The sequence below is a fragment of the Filicampus tigris genome, chromosome 5 (genome assembly GCF_054856515.1).
Source record: "Filicampus tigris isolate MCC_2025a chromosome 5, RoL_Ftig_1.0, whole genome shotgun sequence".
Lineage (NCBI taxonomy): Eukaryota > Metazoa > Chordata > Actinopteri > Syngnathiformes > Syngnathidae > Filicampus > Filicampus tigris.
In genome coordinates, this window is record NC_141221.1 from 26,751,582 (window position 1) to 26,778,944 (window position 27,363).

The window sequence follows — 27,363 nt, forward strand, 5'->3', positions numbered from 1 at the left end:
CACTGCCTCTTATTGTTTATTTTTATTTATTGTATTGTTTTTAAAGTGCTTTGTTGCAGCTCTAGCTGTTATGAAATGTGCTATATAAATACAATTGTATTGTACTGTAGAGTTCAACTTGTTTCTCAGTCGATATTCAACAAGAGAAATGTCACTGCGTCTGTGTCAAGATTTCTGCAACTCGTCGTAGTTCTGGGCTCCTCAGAGCTGCAGATACGGCACCCCGCTGCTCTAGATCGCGAGCTATCATGTCCAAAGAGTTGTTCTAGCGTGTGATTACGTCCATAATTAGTTTGTGTGTGGGCAGCTCGAGCTGTCTTTATTTAGACGTCAAAAGTGCTGCTGCTGTTGAGCGGCCAACTTTGGACCAGCTGCACTAGCGTTGCGTTCATTGCCTGCACGATAAGCACTTAATGTGTGCTCAAAGGCAGCCTCACGTATCGCCACATCCATGTTGCGAGCGTTGTTGGTCACAACAGCGACTCCGTGATTTGGCCTCGGAAGTTCCCATTCGGTGACAGCTCTTTTTTGGACATCTGCTATATTCACCCGGACTTCAAAACACCGTCAAAAGAAAATAGATCTCGTGCTGTGCAGGGACGAGGAATCTTGTGGCGTTCTAATCCCGTCCCATCCCTAGTCAATTAGCATCGACTTTGAGAGTGATTGTCCTTCAAATAAATATTCACACACATGGTGTGGAAATACATACACACAGGTAAAATAACACTACTCAAAGCAACTGCAGGCCCCCCATGCCGGCTCCTTAGCAGTGCCAGGCCCCCTTCCCGGTGCCTCAGCAAATGCAAGACCCCACGCCGGCTCCTCAGCAGTGCTAGGCCCCCTTACCGGCGCCTCAGCAAATGCAGGCCCACGTCCCGGCTACTCTGCACCACCACGCTCCAACCCTGCTCCGGCAACACAACTCCGGGCCTGACTAGCCCCTTCAAAGACCCCCATGCCGGGGCCCCTTAGCAGTGCCAGGCCCCCTTCCTGGCACCTCAGAAAATGCAGGCCCCGATGCCGGTATCCTCGGCAGTACCAGGCCCCCTTGCCGGCGCCTCAGCAAATGCAGGCCCACGTCCTGGTTACTCTGCACCACCAGGCTCCAACCCTGCTCCGGCGACACAACTCCAGGTCGCCCACCTGACTGGCCCCGTCAAAGAACCTCTCATTCTGCCTTCGGGATGGCCAATGGATTGGCCCTGCCAAGAATCTCTCATGTGGCCTCCTGGACGCCCATCGGACTGTTTCCGCCAGGAACCTCTTGTCTGGCCTTTTCCATTCTGTAGTTTCATGTTTTCCTCGTGGCTCTTTTATATGTGTGTCTTGTTAGGTTACTGTGTCCACCTGTGCTCGGTTACCAATCCCAAACTTGACAAATTAAAAACTATACTTATGAACGCACCCTTAATCCGATGTGTTTAATACATTTTAGAAGTTTGCATTTGATGTGTAATTCTTGTTTTCATGCCAAATTTTAAGGTCTAGTAAGAAACTAATGCAATGTTTTCTCTAATGTAGGTCGTTGGAGCAACCTTTTCAAACTTCCTTACAATTGGATTGGCACAGGTCACGTGGTTTATAATGGAGCCTTCTACTACAATAGAGCCTTCACCAAGAACATCATCAAGTATGACCTGAAAATGCGATACGTGGCTGCCTGGACACTGTTGCATGATGTGGTTTACGAGGACACCACCCCATGGAAATGGAGAGGTCACTCTGATATTGACTTTGCAGTGGATGAAAGTGGACTGTGGGTGATCTATCCCTCAATGGACTATGACTACAACCAACAGGAGGTCATCGTCATTAGTAAACTTGATCCTGGAGACCTGTCCTTAAAAAAGGAAACAACCTGGAGGACTGGTCTCAAGAGAAACTCTTATGGCAATTGTTTCATCATCTGTGGGGTCTTGTATGCTGTCAATGTGTACAATCAGAAAGAAGGGGAGGTGCGCTATGCTTATGACACCCACACCAACACAGAAGCCAGCCCACGTCTGGCCTTTACCAATGAGTACTCTTTCACCACACAAATCGATTATAACCCCAAAGAGAAAGTTTTGTATGCCTGGGACAACGGCCATCAGGTCACGTATCGGGTAAGCTTTGTCGACCAGTGAGAGCAGCCACAAATACAGTCAGCTCACAACATGCCAACTGTTATGGACCAGAAGTGCTCAGTATTTTATAGCTTTGTTGTCCTGAGAAGACCAAGGACATACCACAACTTCCAGTATCAATGCATGTTTTTCAAAGAGCTGACCTTGCTGTTGACTGGGTGGAGACTATGGACATAATCTTACAGGTTGAGTTGAAAGTCAACACGCAGAGCTCTTGTAGATATATTATGTACGTTCGTGAAATGTCAGCAGGCTGGCTAACTATTTCAGTAGTGAAGTAACAAATAGACCTATTGGCAAAAAAATACAGACCCATTCAGTGAAAGAAAGAAAAGCCTGCAATGGTCACTGACATGGAATTGACAAATGTAATAATAAATAAAACATTGACAACTAGTTTTGATTCGCTGAACCCTGCACAGATACAAGACACAACGTGCAGGACGATGCGGTTTCGTCCATGTTTCACAGTGGGTGAAATTGTAAAAGTAAAGATGATGGGACTTGCTAAAAAGCTCCAGTTTAGTTTCCTCTTTCCAAAAGACGTTCTCCCAGATACTTTGTGTCCAGTTTGGCAAGTTCTTGTGTCATCAGTTTCAGATTAATTCTGTGAAAATTGAAGGTTTTTCTTTCTTTTGTCAGAAGGGTACCAACAAATTTTTGTCTAAAGAATTTGTGACATGAGCCACTTAAAGGGAATTGCAGGCTTGCATTTTATAGCATAAATGCCATTTTCATAGTTTCGACTGCCTTCTGACCTCTACAGAGGTGGGTGGAGAGTGAGAAGCCAGATGATTAAGTAAAATCCTTCATTAACAGCTTTAGCTCCACAAAACCGCTTTGTTCCATATATATTTCCAGGACGCTTAGCATGCATTCATGTGGAAATTAACAAACCCATTTTTGCAAAAATATAATCTCCAACCAAATTCATCCATCCATCTTCAACACCTGTTATCCTACTCAGGGTTGTGGGGTGCTGAAGCCTAGCTCAGCTGACTTCAGGCAAAAGACGGACTACACCCAGGACTGGTCACCAATCGGTCTCAGGGCACATATAGAGACAGACAACCATTTGCACGTACATTTGCACCGTCACTGAGTAGGAACTGAACCCACACTGCCTGCGTCAAAGTCTGGCAAATGTACCGCTTCAGCATCAGTGGCCTCTACTCAAAACCATTTTCATGTAATTGTATAATGCAAGTATAAGCATATGTTTACATGACAAAATTATAGCTGTTTTGGCAATTCACGTAATGAGCGTTTTTGTCAAAACAATCCCAAAAACCTGCGAAAACAGGTACCTGTGTAAAATGCATGCCATCCCAGAAGTTGAAGCTGCCATTTGGAACAGAAACACGGCATGGGTAAGGGTTTAAACTTTGGCATATCTAAGTAATCTCCATTGCGCTGGACAAGCAAAATAAGCAGAATTACTGCAACTGCACTGTGGTCACCCGTTCTTGTAAACGTAACACGCACACGTCATTATATAAACAGAAAAGAAATGTCTGTGCCACTTTGAGACACTTTCAAATTTGGAATGTTTCCAGAGTCGACCATAATGTAAAATCTTGTAAATTACTTTTGGGTTGTTTTCAATCCAAATCATTTTCATCGAGAAATACGTTTTGTAACAGATCGGTTTCTATTATTGAAAAAGTGAAAGGCAACAGCTGGGTCAGCCTAGTGCTGTACCCTCCGTTCAGGTCAATTTAGGGATGAGGTGTAGCCAGAATCTATTTAGAGGAATTCAATTTCAGTCTGCTCTTTGTCTGGCCAACTGGCCACTCTCGTAGCAATGTTCTGACATGGCAGCTGCGTTTCTAAGCTCCTTTGAATGGACTGCCAACATGTTTCTGTCCATGCCATTTAACTCAACCAATAAGATTATTTCTGCTTTCGGATTCATTCTGCAACAGAGAAATGTTTGCCAAATTCAACAAGTGACTTGTTTCTTTAAGTCCATCCGCTCACCAAGCACTTTGTTGCATTCGTTACAATTCCGCCCGACGAAGCTTTCTGTCTTTAAACATTTGATGTGCTTTGAGTCATGTGCTAACAAAAACAAAAATGAGCATGTCGACACGTTTCTAAGAGTAAGAATTTCTTGTAGCTGAATTCATGATTACTATTACTATCAACTGTTTTTTTTTGTTGTTGTTGAAACATTTGGTATAGGAGTAAGTTTTATTTTTCAGTTTTGCAGATTTACATTACATCATTGCATCATACAGACACAAGTTGACTGTCTTGGTCAATATTAAATGCCATCAAGCAAGAGTGTTTACTTTTTGGCTTTGTAAAGCACCAATCAGCCTGAAAGTGACCAGTGTGCAGGATGGACAGTATTGATTTCTAACAGGATACTTGGCGCCCCTCTCCATATTGTATCTTGAAAATGATGTAACATGACCTGCAGGATCAGGGGGAAAAAAGAAGCGTCCTGAGTTTTTCACTGTCCCTTTTTGTCTTCATCTGCTGTATAGATTTACATATTAATTGAACATCGAGCAGCTTATACTTTGTCCCATTCCGTTTCAGCTGTTGCTTCTTCTTAGATGAAATATGGATAGCTACAGATGACGGGTTGTGTGTATGAAACACATCATATTCCACAAGGACACATGCTGAATTCTCCACATTTTTACCTTTAAGGCTGTCAGGTTCATTCTAACACCATTGTATGGCATTCTTTTGTTAATATTTCATCATCAGCAAATAAGTTTACTCATAACTAATCTCAATGCAAGTTTTCAATGGACTGTCTTTATTAATAAGTATGTCATGAACCTGTTCTATGAATAAAAAAATCAGAGAAAAAAAGGGTGTTGTGAACCTGACAAATGAATCTGTGATGAACCAGTAAATGCTGAGTGACAAGCAGACGGCCTTGCCCACCTCCCATTGAGGAGATAATGACCTATGACTCAAATCTTCTGATTTCCAAATAACTAAGTGCACATGAGCTGCGTTTAGCCCTGTGATGCAGTCTCTGTGCTCAGTTTGATCTCGATTCCAAACTGCACTGCAAGGAGCATGGCTGCGTGATTTCTTGGCAGAAGATTTGAAAATCCCCAAACCCATTTCCATTTCAAGCAACTCAGGAGGGAGGCATTGGAATAAGCCAAGAGCTGAATGGAGCAGGGTGTGGTGGTTTCGCGCATGTGCTCTTCATTTATTCTATCTATTTAAAGAGCTCAGTCTTTTTACACACAATAATAGAATCATCCATTCATTACTATGAGAACTGTGGGTAAGGATGACTAAACTGTGGGTAGAGATGAGCAAAAATATATTTTTTCATTTCCTTTATATATTTATTTATACATTTTATTAGTGTAACACTATGGGACTGTCCCATCTGAACTCTGTCACGAAATGTTGACATGTTGTTGTCATGGAACAATGATGTCCAAGATGGCTGCGATGATGAACACTGACAATTCACATGGCCCATGCTACCTCAGGCGCAGTACCTCATGGAAAAACAAAAGCTCTCCTCTTGCTTAACACGATTCCACTTGATCTTGCTCACATTAACAGGGCCTCTTCTTCATCATCATGCACCGTGTCCTTACAGGAGCAGCAACTGAAGCCATTATCCTGATGAAACTAGTTTATATCAAGCAAAAGCCATCACACCTTTTGCAGACACTACATAAAATGTAATAAGAATTAAAAAAGAGGCCAAAACATTTCTCACAGGCTTCTTCTGTACAAAGAAAATGATGGGAACCTATTTTTTTCATCCACCCCAGGGGTGTCAAAGTCATTTTTGTCGCGGTCCACATCATAGTTGCGATGTCCCTCGGAGAGCCGTTATGACTGTGATCCCATACAAATGTATGATCGACTTATATTATCACCAGAGCTGGGCCCTTGACCCTTTTTTGCCGGTCCGGCCACGATCCTCCGCCCTTGACCTGGTATCCTTCCGGCCTCGACCCTCTGCCCTTATTCATAAAACTTATAGGCCCCTGGCCCCGTTCTGCCCCCGCCCCTTCCCCGAAAAAAATAAAAACAAAAAAAGCGGCCGTGCATGCGGGAGGGATGTTATCGACACAGGTTTATTAAAAGATCATTGGCTGGCTAATTTACTATTCAAACCCGCTGTGGACACGCTTCAAATGTGCCACTAGTAGTTACCCAACTGCTTGTACTTTATGACCATTGCGAGCCCCGGCTGGAACGTATGCGCTGTGCACTACACACGATCTTCACACCGGGTAGTGTGTAGAAACCTTTTTAGTTTGCTCCCCCTCTCCGATGTGCGCGAATGAATCGCTGCGGCATTCTGGTTTCAAATTTCCCGTGGTCAAACGCCAACGCACCTTCTCCTTTGTTTCTTCTTCTTCTCCCCTCTGAGTGGCAAAAAGTCTGCTAGCATTCAGCAAGTTACTTATTTATTTTCCACACTTCCCCTCCTTCACACTTCCCGGCCTTCAAAATTAAGGCATACCAGCAAACCATTACACAGCAGGTTTGCTACGGCGTATTTCCGGAGCGAAGAAGAAAGAGAGAGGTGAATTAGAGCAAGGTTATTCAATTTTAATGAAATGTCCTGCTGTGTTGCTTATTAAAATAGGGAAGACGCCAGAAGAAGTGCATGAACTCCACCTTGATGTGCTCGCATCATCTCTGAGTGCTGCACGCAGCTTGACTTTATACTCGCAGACACAACATTGTTTTCAGTTACGTTCCAAGTCGCAGGGCGTCGCTTCAAAAAGACAGCGACAAAAATGGATATTGTACCTGCTACAACCATAAAGGGACCGAGATGACTAGACGATGCATTTAATTTTATTGCGAAAATGAGCTGGAAGGTGGCCGCGAAGGTGGTGCGTGCGTGAGTAGCTTCTTTACACAAACATACGCGACATAACACCCACGCCGCTGCCAAACTAGTTTGCTTTGCAGCAGCAACAAGCTGTGTGGTGGATCCTCTCCTCCTTAGCAACAAATTGCCGGGTGGAGCCAGGGGAAACTGTACGTCATCGCAACATGTGACATAACGGACCAATCACGAGGGAAAATGCGCGGAGTCGTATGTACCAGCAACAATTCCTGATGTGTGCCCGGCATATGTTGCAGACTTATCAATGAGTCGTGAAGTGATGCAATGCGGCTGTTGTCGCTCGCGCCGCCGCGGGAGTATAAAGATGTCTAGAGAAGCCTTTTGAGTAGGCTGAGATGAAAATTGGCATTTGACACACGCATTAGTGGGCCGGACTAAAATCCACCCTTGCTTAGTCCGCCACTTTTTTTTCAAACGTGTCACCCCCCCGCCCTCAGCCCCAAAAATGGGTGTCCGGCCGCTCCTCAGGGTCCGACCGGTTCGGCCCCGGGATGGACTGCCCAGCTCTGGTCCATTCATATGTAATTCTGCATTTGAGGAAGTTGTGAAATCGGACTTTTCCAACTTCCCACTGTGCACTAGAACGCCCCTTTGAATTGGGAGGGCCGAGTTGCGAAGTAGGAAAAAAAACCCGACCGACTTCAATATGATGTTACTTGACAATGGTGATCCCCATGAAGACACGGACTGTGAATGGCAAAACAGAATAAAATGAGAATCAAGGATATATTGAAGATAATGATGTAGTAAACAATAATGGTTTCAGCCCTGATTGAAATGAACTCACAGCAGACCTCAGGTATCCCGAAAGTTTGTTCCACAGGTGAGAGCATGTGTCATGTGTCATCTTCCAAACCGCTTATCCTATACAGGGTCGCAGGGAGGTGCTGGAGCCTATCCCAACCGTCAACGGGCGAAGGCAGACTACACCCCGAACTGGTCGCCAGCCAGTCGCAGGGCACACACAGACACCGTCACTGAGCGGGAATCGATCCCACGCTGCCCGCACACAACTCAGGCGTGTGTACCACTACACTATCAGTGACCTAGGTGAGGAGCATATCATTGGGAATTTGGGAAAATTCTCTATTTATTCTCATTTTCCTGATTTAGATAAAGTCATTAAAATCCTTTTTGTGGATTATTATTCAGAGTTTTTCCTGCGTTCAAAATTGCGAGACGGCCGCCTCCAGCTAATTGTGTGGCCGCCAGCTAGACAATTGATATTGCTCAACACAACGCCATTGATGTCCCTCTGCGGCGCAGTTCCAATGTTCGCCACTTTGGAGGTGCAATATCAGGCCTGGTTACCTGCAACTCGCATGCGGCTCTTATCCCAGTTTAATGCTCTTAAAGCGCTTTTAGCTGCGAACTGTGCTCTTGGACAGCTCAAAAGAAAGCTCCCCTTGATTCAACTTTTGTTAATCTCTTTATCTAAATGCAGTCTCATGCAAAAATAAAAGCAAAGACTGTACGTAACTCACTCAACAAAAATCCAACTTAATTTTGGCCAGTACCTTTACCTCTCTTTGTCAGTGTGAGTTGGCTGACATTCAGTAATGATCTCTGTTCTCAGTAAAGGTGGCTCTCCTGTAGTTTAGGCCAATGAGCAAAGAGCACAGTAAGGAAATCTTTATACACGATAAAATAGAGGTCACATTAGGGTGGGGGAGTGGTCCCACCTGGACCTCACGTCGACATTTTAAAGTAGAGGAGCTGATAACGATGACAAAAAACATCAACAACATTTTGGGCATGTGAAGTTGTCAGTAACATTGCAACACAGTTCATTTTGCGCCGTCTGGCAGAAAGATTAAGTAAGCATGAGCAGTGTGATTAATCAAACCTGCGAGAAATTGTGATGACTGATTTTGCGTCTTTAAAAGCACATCTGAAAGGCTGGAGCCAACCGCACAAGGGTGCCAGCAGAGCACAGGGAAAATGAGAGGCACTGAGGTGGCAGAGAGAACTTTTCTACTCGTGTAAACATTTTTAAAATGCAAGAAAAAAAAATATTGCAACATAATGTCTATCCATCAATGCAACTTTGGAGCTTCTGAACCATCTAAAGCAGGGATGGCCAACTTAAATGGTGAAGGCGGCCACAATTTTTTTGTCAGCACTACTGGGGTGTCACACTTCCTAAGCAGATGTATGACAAAATGCCATTTTCACTCAAATATGTTCATATTATACTACCATGTTTTTGTCCTGCGTGTCATTCAAATCCCCAAATTTATCAGTATAGGGCAGTGAAGTTGGTCCCGGGTGCATTAGTCATGCAATATCTACTGTATCATGCAATATATCCTTTGCATCTGGGTCATTTCAATGCACTGTGACAATTGGTGCTGAACCATGTATAGCACATATCAGGTGTGCTGACAGTCATGGTTTTTTTTTAGGAGCAATCAAACAAAAGTTTTGAAAATTTTTTGCAAATTTGATGTAACTGCGCAAGACAAACACGCAACTTATGCCTGTTTTCATTAGTTATTATTTTTGCGAATATTGAATGGAGATGAGACTGCGCCATGAGATGACATCATATGAGAGCATCTCCATGCCACCAGACATTCAGATGAATGCCAACAAAAGTGATTATGGACAGATTGCCGATCGAGCTTTCGTGGTTTGGAAGAACTCTGGTCACAATTGTGTCAGTATTCACCGCATACCAAGCTGTCATGAAAAGGTGACTTCAAAGAAGGTTGTTTATGTTAAGAATACTGTCGGATATAACGATACCATGTCATTCTCCGTATCGATGGGAACGCAGGCACATTCCCACGTCAATATGCGCTTCTTTCCAGAAATATTTCAATTTCTTTGTGCTACAAAACATACCTTAGTTCATCATCTGCCGCCATTTTTTCATGACAACGATATGTATGTGCAATGTGATACCGGACATGTCATCGTTTATTCGCAAAACCAGTTTCCATTGGCATTTTCCTTTTTGATACACTTAAAAATCCACCCCCTCCGAACGTAAAAAACTTTTTCCGTGAATTTCAGGCCTTTTTAAAAAAAAAAAATTCTAGTTTTTCCATTCAGATTTATTTTCGCAATTATTTAAATTCGAATAAAAATCGCTGAATGGAAACCCACTGACCCATTTCCCTCAATCAAGATTTTTTTTCTTTACTGGTCTAAATAATAAATACACAAAATTTGTCCTGGTAAATTCCATCATCTCATCCAGTGTTTTTCTGTTCATAAAACCTGGAGGAGCCAAGCTTTCCAAAGAGAAACACCCCCCAAAAAATTCCAAATGAAGTTAGTGTGAGTCATGTTGGACAGGAATTAGAGGTCTCTTGGGTTTTGGTTTTTAACCAACAACAATGTACTTGGGAGACGCACCACCCACCAATTGGCTAAAAGTATCTGACAAAGAAACACAAGAGCAACAGCTGCCCTTGGGGCACTTACTACCACGCCACACTACAATCTGCCATCCATTACAATGCCGCTCCCAATGCTGGACAGTAACTCGAGAGAGAGTAAATTGCAACGCCTCATTCCAGCTGTTGGAATTTGAGTAGTAGTAGGAGTGATTCGTGCAAAATGTCAATCAATTAGCCTCAGCTGTCAGGAACAGAACTTGTGAAACTACACAATAATTAAATATAGCCCTTGTCTTGCAAATTCTTACTGTAATAGGGTTTCAATCAAAATATTTCAAATTATGCATTTTTATCTGTTTCCATTTGTTAAAATTTTGCAAATATTGAGAAGAGAGGACACTGCCAGCGCCATGAGATGACGTCATATGAGTGCGTCTCTCTGCCACCAGATATTGGGATGACTGTCAACAAAAGTGATCATCACTTTGATCTCAATCGTCCACTGATAGTGTAGTGGTACACACGCCTGAGTTGTGTGCGGGCAGCGTGGGATCGATTCCCGCTCAGTGACAGTGTCTATGTGTGCCCTGCGACTGGCTGGCGACCAGTTCGGGGTGTAGTCTGCCTTCGCCCATTGACGGCTGGGATAGGCTCCAGCAACTCCCCGCGACCCTGTATAGGATAAGCGGTTTGGAAGATGACATGACATGACATGACTTTGATCACAATTGTATCAGCATTCACCGCATGCAGAGTCGTCATGAAAAGGACATGACAAAAAAGATTGTTTCGACCACGTCGTTCTCCGTCTGTATGGGGGCAGGCACGTCCTGGCAGTAATGTTTGCTTCTTTTATTAATTAAAAGAAATATTTCAATTTCTTCATCCTATCAAACGTACTTAATCGTCCACTGATATTTTTTTGTGACAACAATATGTACGTGTGACGTAATATCCGGTCAAAACGTGCAACTTAGTATCCAGTCTTGTCATCGTTTATTTTCAAAACGTTTACATATCCAAGTTTTCCCTTTATCGATACGCTGAAAAATCAACACCCTCTGAGCGTAAAAACGTTTGGGAGAATATTAGGCCTTTTTTTTTTTTAAATAGAATTTCTAGCAGTCCACTGATAGTGTAGTGGTACACACGCCTGAGTTGTGTGCGGGCAGCGTGGGATCGATTCCCGCTCAGTGACAGTGTCTATGTGTGCCCTGCGACTGGCTGGCGACCAGTTCGGGGTGTAGTCTGCCTTCGCCCATTGACGGCTGGGATAGGCTCCAGCAACTCCCCGCGACCCTGTATAGGATAAGCGGTTTGGAAGATGACATGACATGACATTTCTAGCATTTCCATTCAGGTTTATTTTCGCAATTCTTGAAAATTTGAATAAAAATAGGTGGATGTTTAAAAAAAAAAACATTAAAATTCTGTCTCTCTGCTTTAGTTTTTGTAAAAGACATCATTATACTTTTGAATATAAACAATGTAAATGATCATCTATGAAGATACATGGATGGACATGTTATTAACACTGAGGCAAATCCCAGGAAAACGAAGCTCATGCAATTGTTCAATGGTCACTATAGGCAACAACAAAGGTGGCCCACAGTGATATATTTGCGTTTATGAGGCTAATCCAGAGAAGCGTATGTTTACTACTGCCATCACCGCCTACTGTGCTGGCCTCCATGTTACAACATTTTATTTTATAAATATTCACTCATTCTTCTTTTTCTGACTTAGTGGATAATATGAATTAGCATAGGTGCTGTCAGCACATTTGAGGAAAAAGAATCTGAAAAAATGTTGTTTCGCTGTAATGGTTTTTTTTATGTTTATTAAAGAGTTATACTGTATACTGTTAATCTGTGCAATTTTAATATGACTGCGCGAGGGCTCCCACACACATCATGCACTGATTGGGCCTCCAGAAGCTTTGGAAGCCTCTTCCTAGCCTGGTCCCTCACTCAAATCTGTCCCCCAAGCAACAACAACTCACTATTTTTCTCCTCGCGCTCGCCGCGGCCATCGAAGCCTCGCGAAAAATAGACTGATGACGGATGACGAACTAAATAAAGGAGTTTCAGTATCCGTCTATTTAAAAATTGGTTCCGTCATTTGTCGACCGTCAGCAAAATGGGCGTCCGTACGACGCCCATGCCTCCTCCTCCATTTTGTCCCCAGCACCATAGTGACTATGATTACATGCAGTCAAAATTCAGGTTAAAATCTTTTTTTTTTTTTGTGCAAAGGATTAAGGGACTATTTTTCTACCTATGGCCAGTGTTATCGTCCTGTTTATTATTGTCAATTTTGATGATTTCTTTTTGTTGTTTTATGCAGACTGACCATGTTATGGGGTTGTTACTGGCTGCTAATGTTTGAGTCCGGTGCTGCAATTTATCGTCTTCCAACGTGTTTTTTCTTTATCTTTTTCTCATTATTATTTCAATGCTTTTGGTATGGCCACCCGCACCTTTCGGGTTTCTTTTTTTTTTTTTTTTGGTGCAAAGGGCTAAGGGACTACTTTTCTACTGAGGCCAGTGTTATCGTCCTGTTTATTGTTGTCAATTTTGATTATTTCTTTTTGTTGTTTTATGTGGACTGACCATGTTATGGGGCTCGCTGGAGTTGTAGGGGGCCTTTTTTTCCCCCCTTCCTGGCTTTAATTCTCTAAATAGGGTTGAAATTTCTGACTGTCAGTGGGAGTAGTTAGGGATAAGGTTATGTATAAAAACTGGAAGCTACTTATGGATAGATGTGTGTTTGAATGCAAGTATGTGAGTGTGTGTGTGTTCTTTTTGTTTTGTTTTTTTACTCCTCCCCACTCCCTTCCTTCCCTTCTTCCCCCGAGGGCGTCTTTTCGCTGAAGGGTGAGTGATGTCTCATACTCTACCACGGCGTGGTCGGGGTTGCAGATTGGTGTCATGGAATGTTAGGGGAATTAACATGGCAACCAAGAGGGAGAGAGTGCCCGCCTTGGATGAGCCACGTATTTCACTCAAAGTTCTCTGCAACGGCTAGAGGCGCCGCAATTGTTATTGGTAAGAACACAGCATTTGAGCCTATACATTCGATCGCTGACCCAAATGGCCGTTTTGTTGCTGTTTCGGGGAAGCTGTTTGATGTGCTCGAACTCTTGGTTAGTGTTTACACCCCTGTGTGGGATGACGATCAATTTATGACTCGTCTCTTCTCCTCCTTCCCGAATTTAGATCAACATTATCCAATTATAGGCGGGGACTTCAACCTTATTCAGGATCCTGTCTAAGACAGGTCCTCTTCTCGGCCTTTCACCCTATCTTACTCTGCCATTACATTAAAGTCATTCGCGGACCAACTTGGGTTGAGCGACCCTTGGAGATTCCTTAATCCATCCAAGAAGGTATTTTCTTTCTTCTCTCATGTTCATCGTACCAATTCCAGGATAGACTTTTTTCTTTTTGGACAATAGGTTATTGGACTGGGTTAATGCAAACGAATATCACAGTATTGTCATCTCTGACCATGCTCTTGCCTCGCTGGATATAAGTTTTCTGAACTACACAGTCCCGAACATTAAATGGAAGCTTTCTCATTTTTTGTTAAATGATTCAGATTTCAGTTCGGGGTGTAGTCTGCCTTCGCCCATTGACGGCTGGGATAGGCTCCAGCCACTCCCCGCGACCCTGTATAGGATAAGCGGTTTGGAAGATGACATGACAGATGATTCAGATTCCAAACTTTTTTTCCAACAAGAAATGTCCACCTTTTTTCAAATAAATGACACCCCGGACGTCTCAAGAAGTACTTTATGGGAGGCATGTAAAGCATACTTGAGGGGACAAGCTATTTCATTTGCCCCTCAGAGGAAGAAGGTCGAGATGGGCAGACAGATTTTTCAAGTTGATGTGCAATATGCTACTGCTCCCTCAGATGCCCTTTACAACAAACGCCTCAAGCTACAGGCCGAACACGATCTTTTGACAACACCTAAAGTGGAAGCTAAACTGGTGAGGACTAGAAGGCGCTACTTTGAGACGGGGATTAAGGCCGGTAGTCTTCTTGCCCATCAAGCTCGAGCCATGGCCTTCTCGAGGCTGATTCCAAGGATAAGGTCTACAACTGGAGCAGTGATTTCTGACCCTAAATCGATCAATGAAACCTTCTTGGACTTCTACTCAAACCTGTATAAATGTGAGTGCTTGCTGGGAGATTGTGATAGTTTCAACCCTCTAGAAAATCTTGTCTACCCAACAATTGACACTGAGGTGGCCAAAAATATGGGTGCTCCGATTATGTTGTCGGAGGTATGTGAAGCGATTGGACAGCTACAAACTGGTAAATCACCTGGCCCAGACGGTTATGGAGTGGAGTTTTATAAATCCTATCTGAAACTGTTAGGGCCACACTTGGTTAATGTTTATAACGAGGCATTCTCCATCGGAAAGCTTCCTCCGACCCTCTCTGAGGCTGACATCTGCCTTCTACTTAAAAAAGACAAGGATCCTCTGGACTGTGGTAGCTATAGGCCCATCAGTCTTTTGAATGTAGACCAAAAGATTCTGGCCAAGGTCTTAGCCATGAGATTGCAGCAGTCACTGTCCAAACTGATCTCTACCGACCAGACTGTGTTTATGGCTGGGAGAAATTCATCATTCAATACTAGGCGTCTTTTCAGCATTATTGGCTCCCCTGGAGATGAAGTGCCACAGGTGATAATCTCTTTGGATGCGGAGAAGGCGATCGATAGAGTTAAATGGAGATATTTATTTTATGTCCTGGAAAAATTTGGCTTTCGTCCTGACTTCATTGCGTGGATTGGTTTGCTTTATAATTGTCCGACGGCACACATCATTACAAATAGCACGAAGTCTGCCTCCTTTGCCCTGCATCGTGGCACCAGGCAGGGTTGCCCCTTCTCTCCCCTTCTTTTTGCTTAGGCCGTGGAACTGTTGGCCATTTGGCTTCGAGCTGAGGAAAGGGTTGAGGGCATTGCAAGATATGGCATTACTCATAAGCTGTCCCTCTATGCGGACGATTTGCTGCTCTATTTATCCAACCCTTCATCGTCTGTCCCCGCAGTAATAAAAATCTTGTCTCAATTTGGCAAGTATTCTGGTTACAAATTAAATTTTGGTAAAAGTGAACTTCTCCCGATAAATCAATTATTTAGGATGTCATTAACACGCTCCTTCCCCTTTAAAACTAAACCAAGGGGATATCGGTACCTAGGTGTGTTTGTTACTCCTTCCTTCGACAATCTTTTCGATATGAATTTTCGCCCGTTATTGAATAAGTGTAAACAGGACTTGGCTCGCTGGTCCGCACTTCCGCTGTCACTGTCCGGCAGGGTTAACTTGGTGAAAATGGTAATGCTGCCCAAGTTTCTCAACTTGTTCCAACATATTCCGATTAAGAAATCATTAAGAAATATTTTTTTGGCCAACTGAATCGCTTGATCTCTTCATTCTTATGGTTGACCAAGCCTCCCCGCATCAAGAAGGCCATTCTACAGTTACCTAAGTATAAAGGCGGCCTGGCATTGCCTAGTTTTATCAGGTACTACTGGGCGTGTAATATTGGAAAAGTTAATCATTGGTTGGATGGAAACCCGGAAACGTGCCCCTCATGGGCTCAAATTGAGTTAAAGTCCTTAAAGCTTCCGCTTCATTCTCTTCTTGCCGCAGGACTGCCCCTTAAGGTGGACAGTGTGTCCCAGAACTCTGTTGTCCTTAGTGCTATAAAAAATCTGGGCTCAGTTTCGCAAAGACTTTGGATTAATCGAACCATCAGTTCGTGCCCCTGTTGCCAAGAATCACCTTTTTACGCCATCCAATTCCGACCCTTCTTTTGCAGACTGGTGTGACAGGGGTTTAACACAGATTAGGGACCTATACGTGGATGATCACTTTGCCGATTTCAAGGAACTTGTAGGCGGCTTTGAGATGCCTAAAAGGCACTTTTTTTGCTTTTTGCAAATTAGACATTTTATTCAGGCTACCTATTCTAACTTCCCTAACCATCCACCCGAATCGTTGATTGACTTGGTGCTCAGCCTAGACCATGCTCAAAGGCGTTCTATAAGAGCCATTTACAATTTCTTGGGATCCCACGACCCTCAATTGCTCCTTTCTGCGAAACGCAACTGGGAGGAAGAGACTGGAATAACGATACTTGATGACCAGTGGGAGCACATCTGTAAACTTGTTCATTCCTCCTATATTTGCGCTAGGCACGGTCTGCTTCGGTACAAAGTTCTTTTTAGGATACATTATACTAATGCAAGGCTAGCCAAAATCAACCCCAATGTTGATGACAGTTGCAATAGGTGTAAACAATCACCAGTTAATCACAGCCACATGCTTTGGTCATGTCCTAATCTAGTTAAATTTTGGCATTATATTTTTGACACATTGTCGGTGGTGCTCAATGTCAAACTTGATTTCGATCCATGCACTGCCCTTTTTGGTTACCCTCCCCTTTCGACACCAGATCTCCCGGCAGCTAAACGTCGTGTACTGGCCTTCACGATTCTTTTGGCGAGACGTTTAATTCTATTTCTATTTGGCTTCGAGAGGTTCTTACCCACATCAAATTGGAAAAGATGAGTTCTTCGCTCTCTGGAACTGGTTGTGTCTTTATTAAAACCTGGCAGCCCTTTAGGGAATATTTAGATAATGTTGTGATCTGCCCTGACAGCGAATAGACATGCCCCCCCAGCCCATCCCATAACGTTTTATTATCTGTGTTATTTTTTCATTTATTCATTTATGTCATGTCATGTCATCTCACAAACCGCTTATCCTATACAGGGTCGCGGGGAGTTGCTGGAGCCTATCCCAGCCGTCAATGGGCGAAGGCAGACTACACCCCGAACTGGTCGCCAGCCAGTCGCAGGGCACACACAGACACTGTCACTGAGCGGGAATTGATCCCACGCTGCCCGCACACAACTCAGGCGTGCGTACCACTACACTATCAGTGACTTATTCATTTATACTATTTATTTTTATTGTTTATTTATTCATTTAATTCATTTTATTTTGTTTTTTGATTTAAACATTTTGGGTTTGTGAAAATGTGTAAATGTGAGTGTTTGGTTATTGAGAGTCTGTTAGTGTTAAAGGACAAGCCGTTCATGCTAGTGTTTATTGTTCATTATTGTCTTATCGTTTCAAACCGTCAGTTCCTCCTGTCTGGAGGCGGAGCTTTCCTGTTAACCCTACGATGACACAATTGGTTGTAAAGTACCCTGTCTTGATGTCTCCTGGAAAAGAATAAAAAGACCTATACAAAAAAAAATTCAGGTTAAAATCAAAATTTCGATTTTTGAAACATTCTGAATAACCCGTTGACATGATTGAGCGGAGAGAGTTGCTCCGGCATTTGAATAACCCACTGTGTACAGCGATACAGCGTCATGACTCAAAAGGACATCATTTCCGTGTGTTAATTTCAACTGTCAATAAAACACTTGACATTCATGTCACTCACCACAGGAATGAAGCAGCCTCGCTCCAAATGTGTGCTTTTGTGCTGCGTCTCTGAGCTTGTTTACCTCTGCTTGTGTATAGGCGATGGGTTTCGCGCCAATCACTGCACTTCCGCATGCAAGCACTTCCTGTACTACAAAGACCAGCATTCCTAGGGTGTCTCGATCGTGTCCCTGCGCACCGACAGTATCTTTGCCTCTTTCGCCCTCTTCTCCTCCTTCTCCATCCACTTCTCAGCAGCAATGCAAGGTACAGAATCTTATGCTTTTTATTTTATTAAAATTCATGTATTTTCGTTTTTTTATACAAAGTATTTTGACGTAAATTTCGACTAACGGTGAAATCCGACATACGCGGCAATTCATCATACATCGCCAGGAAGGGAACGGAACTCGTTTGTAAAATGAGGACTCCCTGTATTAGCTTACCTCTAATATTAAAGGACACTTGGGTGATCTTAACATTGGCACTTATATAATAGGTTTGCCTGTAAAAATGACATCAGTACTAAAGTGTCCCCCCCCACACACACACACCTCCCAAAAAGATTCTGTCGTGATTTAAGGTCTTTTTTTGTGATTAGATTTACGACAAATCGGCAAATTACGGCCTCAGCGGTCTACGTCACGGGAGGGAGGCAAGCATGGTAATATTGCTCGCATTGGCAGTTCTGTTGTCTAAAACGGTGACCGAAAATATAAATGCATATTACTACTCTTGTCCACTTCAATCTGTGAAAGTATAAAAGTGTTCTGTACAACAGTTTGGATTTATTGACATAAAACGTGATCTCATCATGATCACCTCGACAAAATCGAAAATACCGTGGCGATCGCTTCTCCACTTACACAGGCTGTGTAGACCCAGTACCTGGGCCAGCATAACAGTACTACAGATATACATGGTAAACAAATCAAATGAAGTAAAAAATACCTTCACATACTGTGTGTGTTTTTCAACTAAAGATCATGCTCAGCTGTTGATACTGTGCATCAAATACTTCTTGAAGTTACAAATGCAAACACAGTTGTTTAACAACTTGTGACTATAGCTGCAGTTGTAGTAGTAAAGTGAGTGTCATCTGCAGCAGCTTCATGACAGAAGTTGCTCTAACAACAGTAGAATTACTCTTAAATGTTTTTATTGCTATACAAGTTATTTATTGCTGCAAATTATCGAAGCAAATGCAATAAATATGATGTAATATTGCATGTGTGAATTCATTAGTCACTAAGGTTTTGAAAGGGAAACGATTGTGTCAACTTCCATCAAAGTCTTTCTGATGATTTCAAGCAAGCACAAGCATCCTTGGCATTCAGCACAAAGCTGGTTTCTCCCGCAACTGTGGGGAATGCTGGCTCGGTGACAGCAGCCTGAATCTCAACACATCAAGAATGTGGCCATTGTGGTGACGGTTAAATCTTCTCTTTCAGTTAAGCGCCAACGCTCCTTGTACCACAGACAGCTGTTGTCTGGAGGCTAAAGGGTAGCACACATTTCTACTGCAGTCATCTAGTATTACACAGGCCTTATTCATTTGAGAGCACCAGCAAAAAAACTATGGAAGTGATTAGGCTGCATTCAAATTACTAATGGAAATGCTGAAAGGTCCTAGAGAACAAAAAAAGTGCTTCCCTAAGTCAGATGAGTGTTCCACTTGTGGCGACACCACCACCACATCATAGTCAACATAAACACTTTGGTTCACACACACTAGTGGCCTGGTGGCCCATCACAGTATCGTTTGAGCTTGCTTTGCTCTGTTACCATCTAACGGCACAAGTGAGCCAAGTCCACATGTGCACATAAGAGCAGCAAAGTTACTGTATTATCACCACACTGATGGGAGTCATGTGTCTGTCTCTTCTCTGAACAACAGCCAAGTAAAAGAAACTTAAAAAGCTTTATCAAAGCTTAGGTCCCATCACCCAAGTCTGTTACTTTCCATATGTATATGATGCACTTTGATTACAACAGCCCCCCCAAACAAATCCTGTGAGGCGCTGTCGCCGAGCGCAAATGCCTCAGTCGAAAAATTCATTGACTATTTTAAAGCTGGCTAATACATAATAGCATATCAGACATATGTGCAACATATGTACCGTTGCATGAACTTGAAAGAGAGCATGACATTATTGCTGCATCCGTCTACATGCACTGATGAAAATTCAAAAGCTTGATGAATGTTTGCCTAGAATTTAAACACAAGTGGATAAAGCCCCTAAAAAGAGTAGGTTTGTAAAGACATTAAAGTGTACACATTTCCAAGTTTGTGATGTGACTACTTTAGAATACACACCAAAAACATGCTGGGTTGGTAACCGAGTGCAGGGTAATGAACTGTTTAATCCATTTTGGGTTATTATATATTTGATTGGGTTATTATATATTTGATTTTGGGTTTAAAATCATAGTCAATGGGTTGTTTGAGCTACTCAACCGCAGGGTTATAAAATGTAAAAACCCAATAACCCAATATGGGTTATTTGCAGGGATGGGCACTTTACCGTATTTATCGGTCCGTCCTCTGTCCGTGACCTGGGCACCTTTCCGTCATCGTCCCTCTGTCCTTATTCATAAAAATAATCCAACCATGTCGGTCCTCATCCTTTTAAAGTGCTCTTTACATTTTGGCAGTACGCCCCCCCAACCTCCAAAAAAAGGTGTCCGTGCATGACATTGTGGGAGCGATGCTAACGGCAGAGGTTTCATAATTCATAAATATTATTTCAAGATCATTAGCCGCCTAATTTCCTATTCACTATCCACTTCTGGACCTGGGAGTATCGTGAGTGGATTGAATTGTTTACAACTGTTTTGAGTGTCAGCCAAGACAGCATTTAGCTGCCAACACAGCCACGTCGGTCACCAGACTTCGGAGCCTGCCAGGGGGCATCACGAGAATATTTAAGATCGCGTTATAACGCAATAGTATTGCGTTATATTGTAAAACATTTGCATTATAACTAGGGCTGTCAAAATTAAAGCATTAACTATGGAGATTAATTGAAATTTTATAAAGCGTTTAAAAAAAATTAACACAGTTAAATCAGTTTTATTTACTTCCTGTGGCAGCTGACCTCTGCTCACTTTGGAGCCAAACTTAGAGGAGAGTCACTGTCACAAAGACGGACTTTTACTTAGTTTTGCTTTTAAAAATTGCTTGACGGCTCATTGGAGAAATCCAAAATAATTTGCGCACTTTGCAAAACCTAATTCAAAAACCATATTAGTTGTGCGTCTTTGGTGTATCGTTCAACAGTTGTATTTTGCAGGAAAAAAATTGTATTCAAGGATCAAAGAAAGCTATTAGAACAGTCTTATACAGTCTTTTATACAAGTTAATATATCTTCCAAGCTTTGTAAAAATTGTAGTTGAATAATATGGTTAACCGCGATCAATTATGGAAAATGTTGCTATTAATTAGTTAAAAAAGTTTAATCACTTGACAGCACTAGTTATAACGCAATAAGCTTTCATTTTTTATAGTGTTATTTCCAGAGATGGGCAGTCCGTCCCGGGACCAGCCCACTAATCGGCCATTATGCGTGTGACGTGGTCGCGAGGCGGCCAAATTCTTCACAGCCTACTCGGTGAAAGGCGTCTTTTTAGCTTCTTTCTACTCCCGCGTCGGCGTGAGCGACAACTCCCGCATTGATTCACATGACCGACCATTGTGCTGTTGGCGACAGGTCTGCAACAAATGCCAGGCACGCATCAGGAATTGTTGCTGCTCTGATCAGTCCATTACGTCACATGTTGACATTCAGTTTCCCACACGGAGGGGAGGATGCACCACGCAGCTCGTTGCTGCTGCGAAGCAAACTAGTTTGGCAGCGGCGTGTTATGTCACGTATGTGTGTGTAAAGAAGCTATTCACTCACCCCTTAGCCCCCACCTTCCAGATCGTTTTCGCAATACAATCAAATGCATCGTCTAGTTATCTCTGTCCCTTTACGAATGTAGCAGGCACGATATCCACTGTTGTCGTTGTCTTTTTGAAGTGACACCCCCCCCCCGACTTGGAACGTAACTGTTTCAAAACAACTTGTGTCCGCGAGTATAGTCAAGCTGCATGCAGCACTCAAAGTGGAGTTCATGCACTTCTTCTGGCGTCTTCCCTACTTTAACAAGCAACACAGAAGGACTTTTTCATTGAAATGAACAAACCTCGCTCTAATTCACCGCTCTCCCTCTCGCTCTCTTGCTCCGGAGGTATGCTGTAGCAAACCTGCTGTGTAGTGGTTTGCTGGTATGCTTTTATTTTGAAGGCCGGGAAGTGTGAAGGAAGGGGAAGTGTGGATAAATAAGTAACGTATTAATAATCATTTGAATTATCCTATTAATAATTATTCATTCAATTTTTTTTAAATTTAATTATCATTATCATTTTATTATCTTTGTTCTTACTCTACATAGTCTGTCTTGCTGTGAGTAAATAGGTGCCGCTTTGAGTTTGTAAGGTTTATTATCGCTTAATAAGAGGAACGTAACGTGACGGGGAGTATATTGTTACTGCAGGGACCGCGCATTGGAGAGTTGTTGCAGGCAGTTAATAAAAGCGGGTCCGTGGTATCACGGAAGAGAACAGTGTTTTTTCTTTTTAAAAGAACCCAACACAACACGCCAGTCGGTTCTTGATCTGGTTAGGGACGATTACAGGGAAGGATGAAAACCCACTTCTGTCCTTGCTTAGTCCATCCTGTTTAAAAAAAAAACTTCTTGTCCTCCGTCACAAAATGGGCATCCGTCCGGCATGGGCGGACAGACCGTTCTGTCCCTGGGATGTGTGTGTGTATATATATATATATATATATATATATATATATATATATATATATATATATATATATATATATATATATATATATATATATATATATATATATATATATATGAGCCATTCCACCGAATTGGTTGAAATTGCTGTCCCACAATGAAAATCAAATTTTAAAAAACAATGAAGTGTTCAGACCTTGCATATTTAGTCATATCTTGCTATGATCTATTTTACCAGAAGGCATTAATAGATACTATTAAACTGAATGTATAAAAAGTAATCTTTTCTATGTCGCTTCTTATTGGGAGGTGGCTGTCCTAATCTCTAATTCCTGAATTTCAATTCATGAAAAAAAAATGTAGAAGATTTTTGCCAATTTACAAAATACTTTACTTTAATAGAACATTTTGGTTGCTTTTAAATGTATTGTGAAAGATTTACAAAAGAGTATTTGTCTGTAGGTATATATATATATAGGCGGCACGGTGGTCGACTGGTTAGCACGTCCGCCTCACAGTTCAGAGGTTGTGGGTTCGATCCCGGCTCCGGCCTCCCTGTGTGGAGTTTTGCATGTTCTCCCCGTGCCTGCGTGGGTTTTCTCCAGGCACTCCAGTTTCCTCCCACATTCCAAAAACATGCATGGTAAGTTGATTGGATACTCTAAATTGCCCCTAGGTGTGATTGTGAGTGCGGATGTTTGTCTCTGTGTGCCCTGCGATTGGCTGGCAACCAGTTCAGGGTGTCCCCCGCCTACTGCCCAAAGACAGCTGGGATAGGCTCCAACACGCCCCGCGACCCTTGTGAGGAGAAGCGTTACAGATAATGGATGGATGGATATATATATATATATATATATATATATATATATATATATATATATATATATATATGTGTACTGAGTGCCCAAATCTAGTATAATATTGTAGCTTTGCATTGCAGAGGTAATCAGGCCAAATGGCGAGCTAGCAACAAACTCTTTCAGGAGAACACAGAAAAGATTACCGTGCGCCATAATCAAGCAAGACCACTACAACACTAAGCGGTGCGTACTGCGTATCTTAAAGTCAGTCTACTTTCCCCTCACCCCAGCCCTCTAACATCCTCACTCCTGTTGCATTCACAGGCCCTCCAGACCATAGGAAGTACTGAACTTGTGAAGTATATGCAAGGGTTGCTATAATATATTTTGGTACAGGTTTGCTGTTGAACAGATTCAAAGATATTGGTAATCTAATCCGATTAATCTGATTTGAGATTGTTCGCTATTTTCCATCCATCCATTCTTTGGACCACTTATCCTCACCAGGGTTGTGGACGTGCTGGAGCCGATCCTATCTGTCATTGGGCAGGGTACATCCAGAGCTAGTCCGCAGCCAATCGCAGGTACTGTAATGTATTAGAATTAATTTTGCATATTGGTTGTGCCCAAGCATTTGGATAGATTACCGAAAAAAAACATGTATGGTAGTTGAAACAACCTCGAATTGTAGTTAATTTGACCCAACATTTGGATAAAATATTTAACTCACCTGTTGGGTTTCAAAATAAATTGACCAACCCATTCTGCTGGGTCAAATTAACTGCGGTTGGTTTTATTAATCCATTATTATAGTTTGGTGCTTTGGGGTAGACTCAGTCTATCTTTACCACCAGGATTCCAGGACTAATAATTTTAAACTTTCTGGAGAGTTCCACTTTTTGAGGTAATGCCGGCATCCCTGCTTGTTGGCCTCAGATAAAATCATTTTAAGCCATATAAAGTTTGCTCGACATCTGAGCATTGGAGTAATATTTTAACATTCAATATTAAGTGAGTACTTACCCCTCAGCATTCACACAATGAGACACAGTCATGAAGTGGCGTGTGATAAAGTTCCGAAAATGGAAAAAGTCAAGTCACGCTCAAAAATCCAAGAATCTCAAATCAGGATTATGCGCACTATGACACAAATGTAAACCGGTACCTGGAGATGTGCATTATGTGAATTTGCACAGCTGACATTGCTTTGCATTCTGAAAAAGGAATTCACTCTCAAGGCAATTTTACTGTTGTTGTTATAAATTGTGAGCATCATCTGCTGTAATCCCTTTCCGAAATCCCCATAGTTAGCTCACCCAAACATCAATCCAATGACGCAGATCTTTTTCACATTCAATCTCTCTGCACATTAAGGCATTAATGCTTAAACTAAAGCCATTGCTGTCTCTCACAGATGTTAAATAAACATAACAGAAATAAAACCGCCCATAGAACTGATGTAAAAAAAAAAGAGGTGATGCGTGTTCCAACGTTTCTATGAGTAATGCTTATTCAATATATAGAATATGAGGGTGGATTTATCACTTAACCATCTTTCAAAGTTCATGTTTGAAAATATTGCTTACATTGAGCAGAGCAGAGCCTGCGCTCAAGATTTAGTTAATCTGATTCGTATGCTATGAAACAGAGAGCCTATGACACATTTGGTGGATTATGAAACGATAAGTGAAACATCCAGCTTTTTACATGACAAGGGAATGTGAATTTTGAAGAAAGATCTATAGAGAGAACTTAAAGCCTCCTTATGGCCATTATTCTAGTAAACTATATTCAATAAATTCACGATTATATCGCGAGAGCGATGATTATTTCTGTAGAGACATGAAAATAGTTATTGTGCACCATGTGACAGCTCTCAACTACAAACTGTAACATGACATCAAATTTGACGAAGTCAGGCGTCAGCCGAGCTTGTATCTCTTCACATGTAAAAAGTCATGAAAGCAAAGTGAGCTAGAAATCATGAATCATTTAGGACGGATTATTTGTAGAGAACGGCGTGCGAATTGCCATGTTGTCACCTTTGTATTTTTGTTCAGATTATATTCAGTTTTGTCTCATGTTATGTCATATTCTTATGGTTCATGTCTTGTTGTGCTCGTCAAGCCGGTCCCTTGTGTCTTCCCATCAGTTCCCCCAGCTACTTGTCTTGTCCAGGTGTTCCTCATCTCATCAGTTGGCCTGTACTGTATTTAGTTGCATACTTTCTTTCTCTCTTCGTCTGTTCATTGTTTCTGCTTCTGTTCAAGTACTGTCCTGTGTCCTGTTGGAAGGTTATTGTAGTAAAGTAAACTAAATAACTAAAACTAAAATTGGGAAAATTTTTATTAACGGAATTGAAATAAAAAACAATGCGTTAAAAAAATAAAATAACTGGAACTACAATTTATGTGTGACTGGCCACTTCCGAGTGTGGCCATTTGCAGCCCCACGTCACTGTCGCTTCAACACACCACAACACTCAGGTGGATTTCAGGTGTTTTCTTTATTGCAACACTGTAACACGGTATGGTGGGAGCAATGGTGAAGTTGCATTCATTCTCCGCAACAAACGAGCATTTGCCAATCAACTCACCACTGTGCACTCCTCGTAAGCTGACTGATGCTAACCCTGACTGACGCTATGGCAGGATGCAGGTGCCACACTGTTGCGTCACTTCCGCCATAATTTAATAAAGTTTGTATATCACTCTGTTACATATGTTTACAAAACTAACTATAATTACAGTGAAAATGTCCTTTCACTTTGACTATAGACTACTAAGTGTATGTAGTTAGCGCAGGCGGGCGAGGTTGCGAAGCGTAGCGGAGAAGCACAGAAAATCTGCCCATTCGTCAATTTGGCGCGGCTAAAACAAATGAACCTTTTTCCCCCTTTGCCTTGCGGCAGTACTACATCACACAGGGCGTCCTGTACACTCGGCGGGTGTTGTGTGGAGAGCGCAAAATGAAAGGAAATGATTATCGTGGTTTGTGGACATCCCGAGCTATATGACACGGCCAGCTACCGGTACCAAGACAAGAAAAAAAGAGACCAGGCATGGAGAACCATGAGCGAGGACCTTGTTATACGGTATGTTTTTACTTACTTTAGTTTTTTTAGCAGCTGCTGAACTTTACCAAGAGGGCAATATTGGTTGCATTAGCTTTAGCACAGTGTCTGCCACTTGATTGCGATGTCGAAACCTTTTTTTGTGTTTTGACAGTCGTCGTCTATTACCAAGCAAAGCGCGTCCCCTCTCCGATGTGCGCGAATGAAGCAGCTGCGGAATTCAGGTTTCAAATTTCCCGCGGTCAAACGCCAGCGCTCCTTCTTTTTCTCCTTTTTCTTCATCTCATTCTTCTTCTCCTTCTTCCTTTTCTTCTCCTCTTCATGCAGACCGAACGTGTGCAGTGCACAGCGTTCCCGCGGGGGCGGTCCTAATACAAGTAAGCATTTGCAGTTGGGTAACTAGTGGCACGTTTGAAGTGTTCAGAGGCAATTTCGGTCGTTTGACAATTTCGCCAAGTATGTTGAGATGAACTACGTCACACGCATGAGGGACGATTAGTGGGACAGACTAAAATCCAGGTCTGTCCTCGCTTAATCCATCCCTTTTTTAAAACTTGCCGTCCCACGTACTTCGTCCCAAAACTGGCCCCAGGGACGGAATGCCCAGCTCTGTTTATTTCTGTTAGTTTCGATTTCTGTTAGCAGGAAGAAGGAGTCTTGAGCAGTTGCCTAGGTGTTGTGGTCCTTCTACGGTGTGTCGCCTAGAAGTGACGTTATCTGGCGTCAGCCAATAAAAAAGTGCCAACAGTTGACATTGCTCCTAAAGCCCGTATCTCACTGAGCGGCGTAGGTTTGCAAATGTGTGGGCATGTGGCGAAGGTTGCTTCATTGTCACGGTTCATTCAATGTTGCAAAGAGTTGTAAAGATGTTTTCCAGACATTCCCAAACACGTTT

The 27,363-nt window shown here is 42.5% G+C and overlaps 1 protein-coding gene and 1 long non-coding RNA gene across 2 annotated transcripts in view; both read left to right on the top strand.

The window, feature by feature from the left end:
* The window catches only part of olfml2a (olfactomedin-like 2A), a 40,095-nt gene extending 35,137 nt beyond the window's left edge, over positions 1-4,958 (top strand). The window contains exon 8 of the mRNA XM_086032113.1: positions 1,525-4,958. Within this exon, the coding sequence (XP_085888239.1) occupies positions 1,525-2,129 (605 nt within the window). The 3' untranslated portion in view covers positions 2,130-4,958. The remainder of the gene's footprint in view (positions 1-1,524) is intronic.
* A 13,016-nt stretch (positions 4,959-17,974) lies between these two features.
* LOC147147958 (uncharacterized) lies at positions 17,975-26,678 on the top strand. The gene is made up of 3 exons (XR_015086984.1): positions 17,975-18,064; positions 26,307-26,489; positions 26,623-26,678. It is a non-coding gene; the product is annotated as an uncharacterized LOC147147958 (long non-coding RNA).
* The last annotated feature ends 685 nt before the right edge of the window (positions 26,679-27,363 follow it).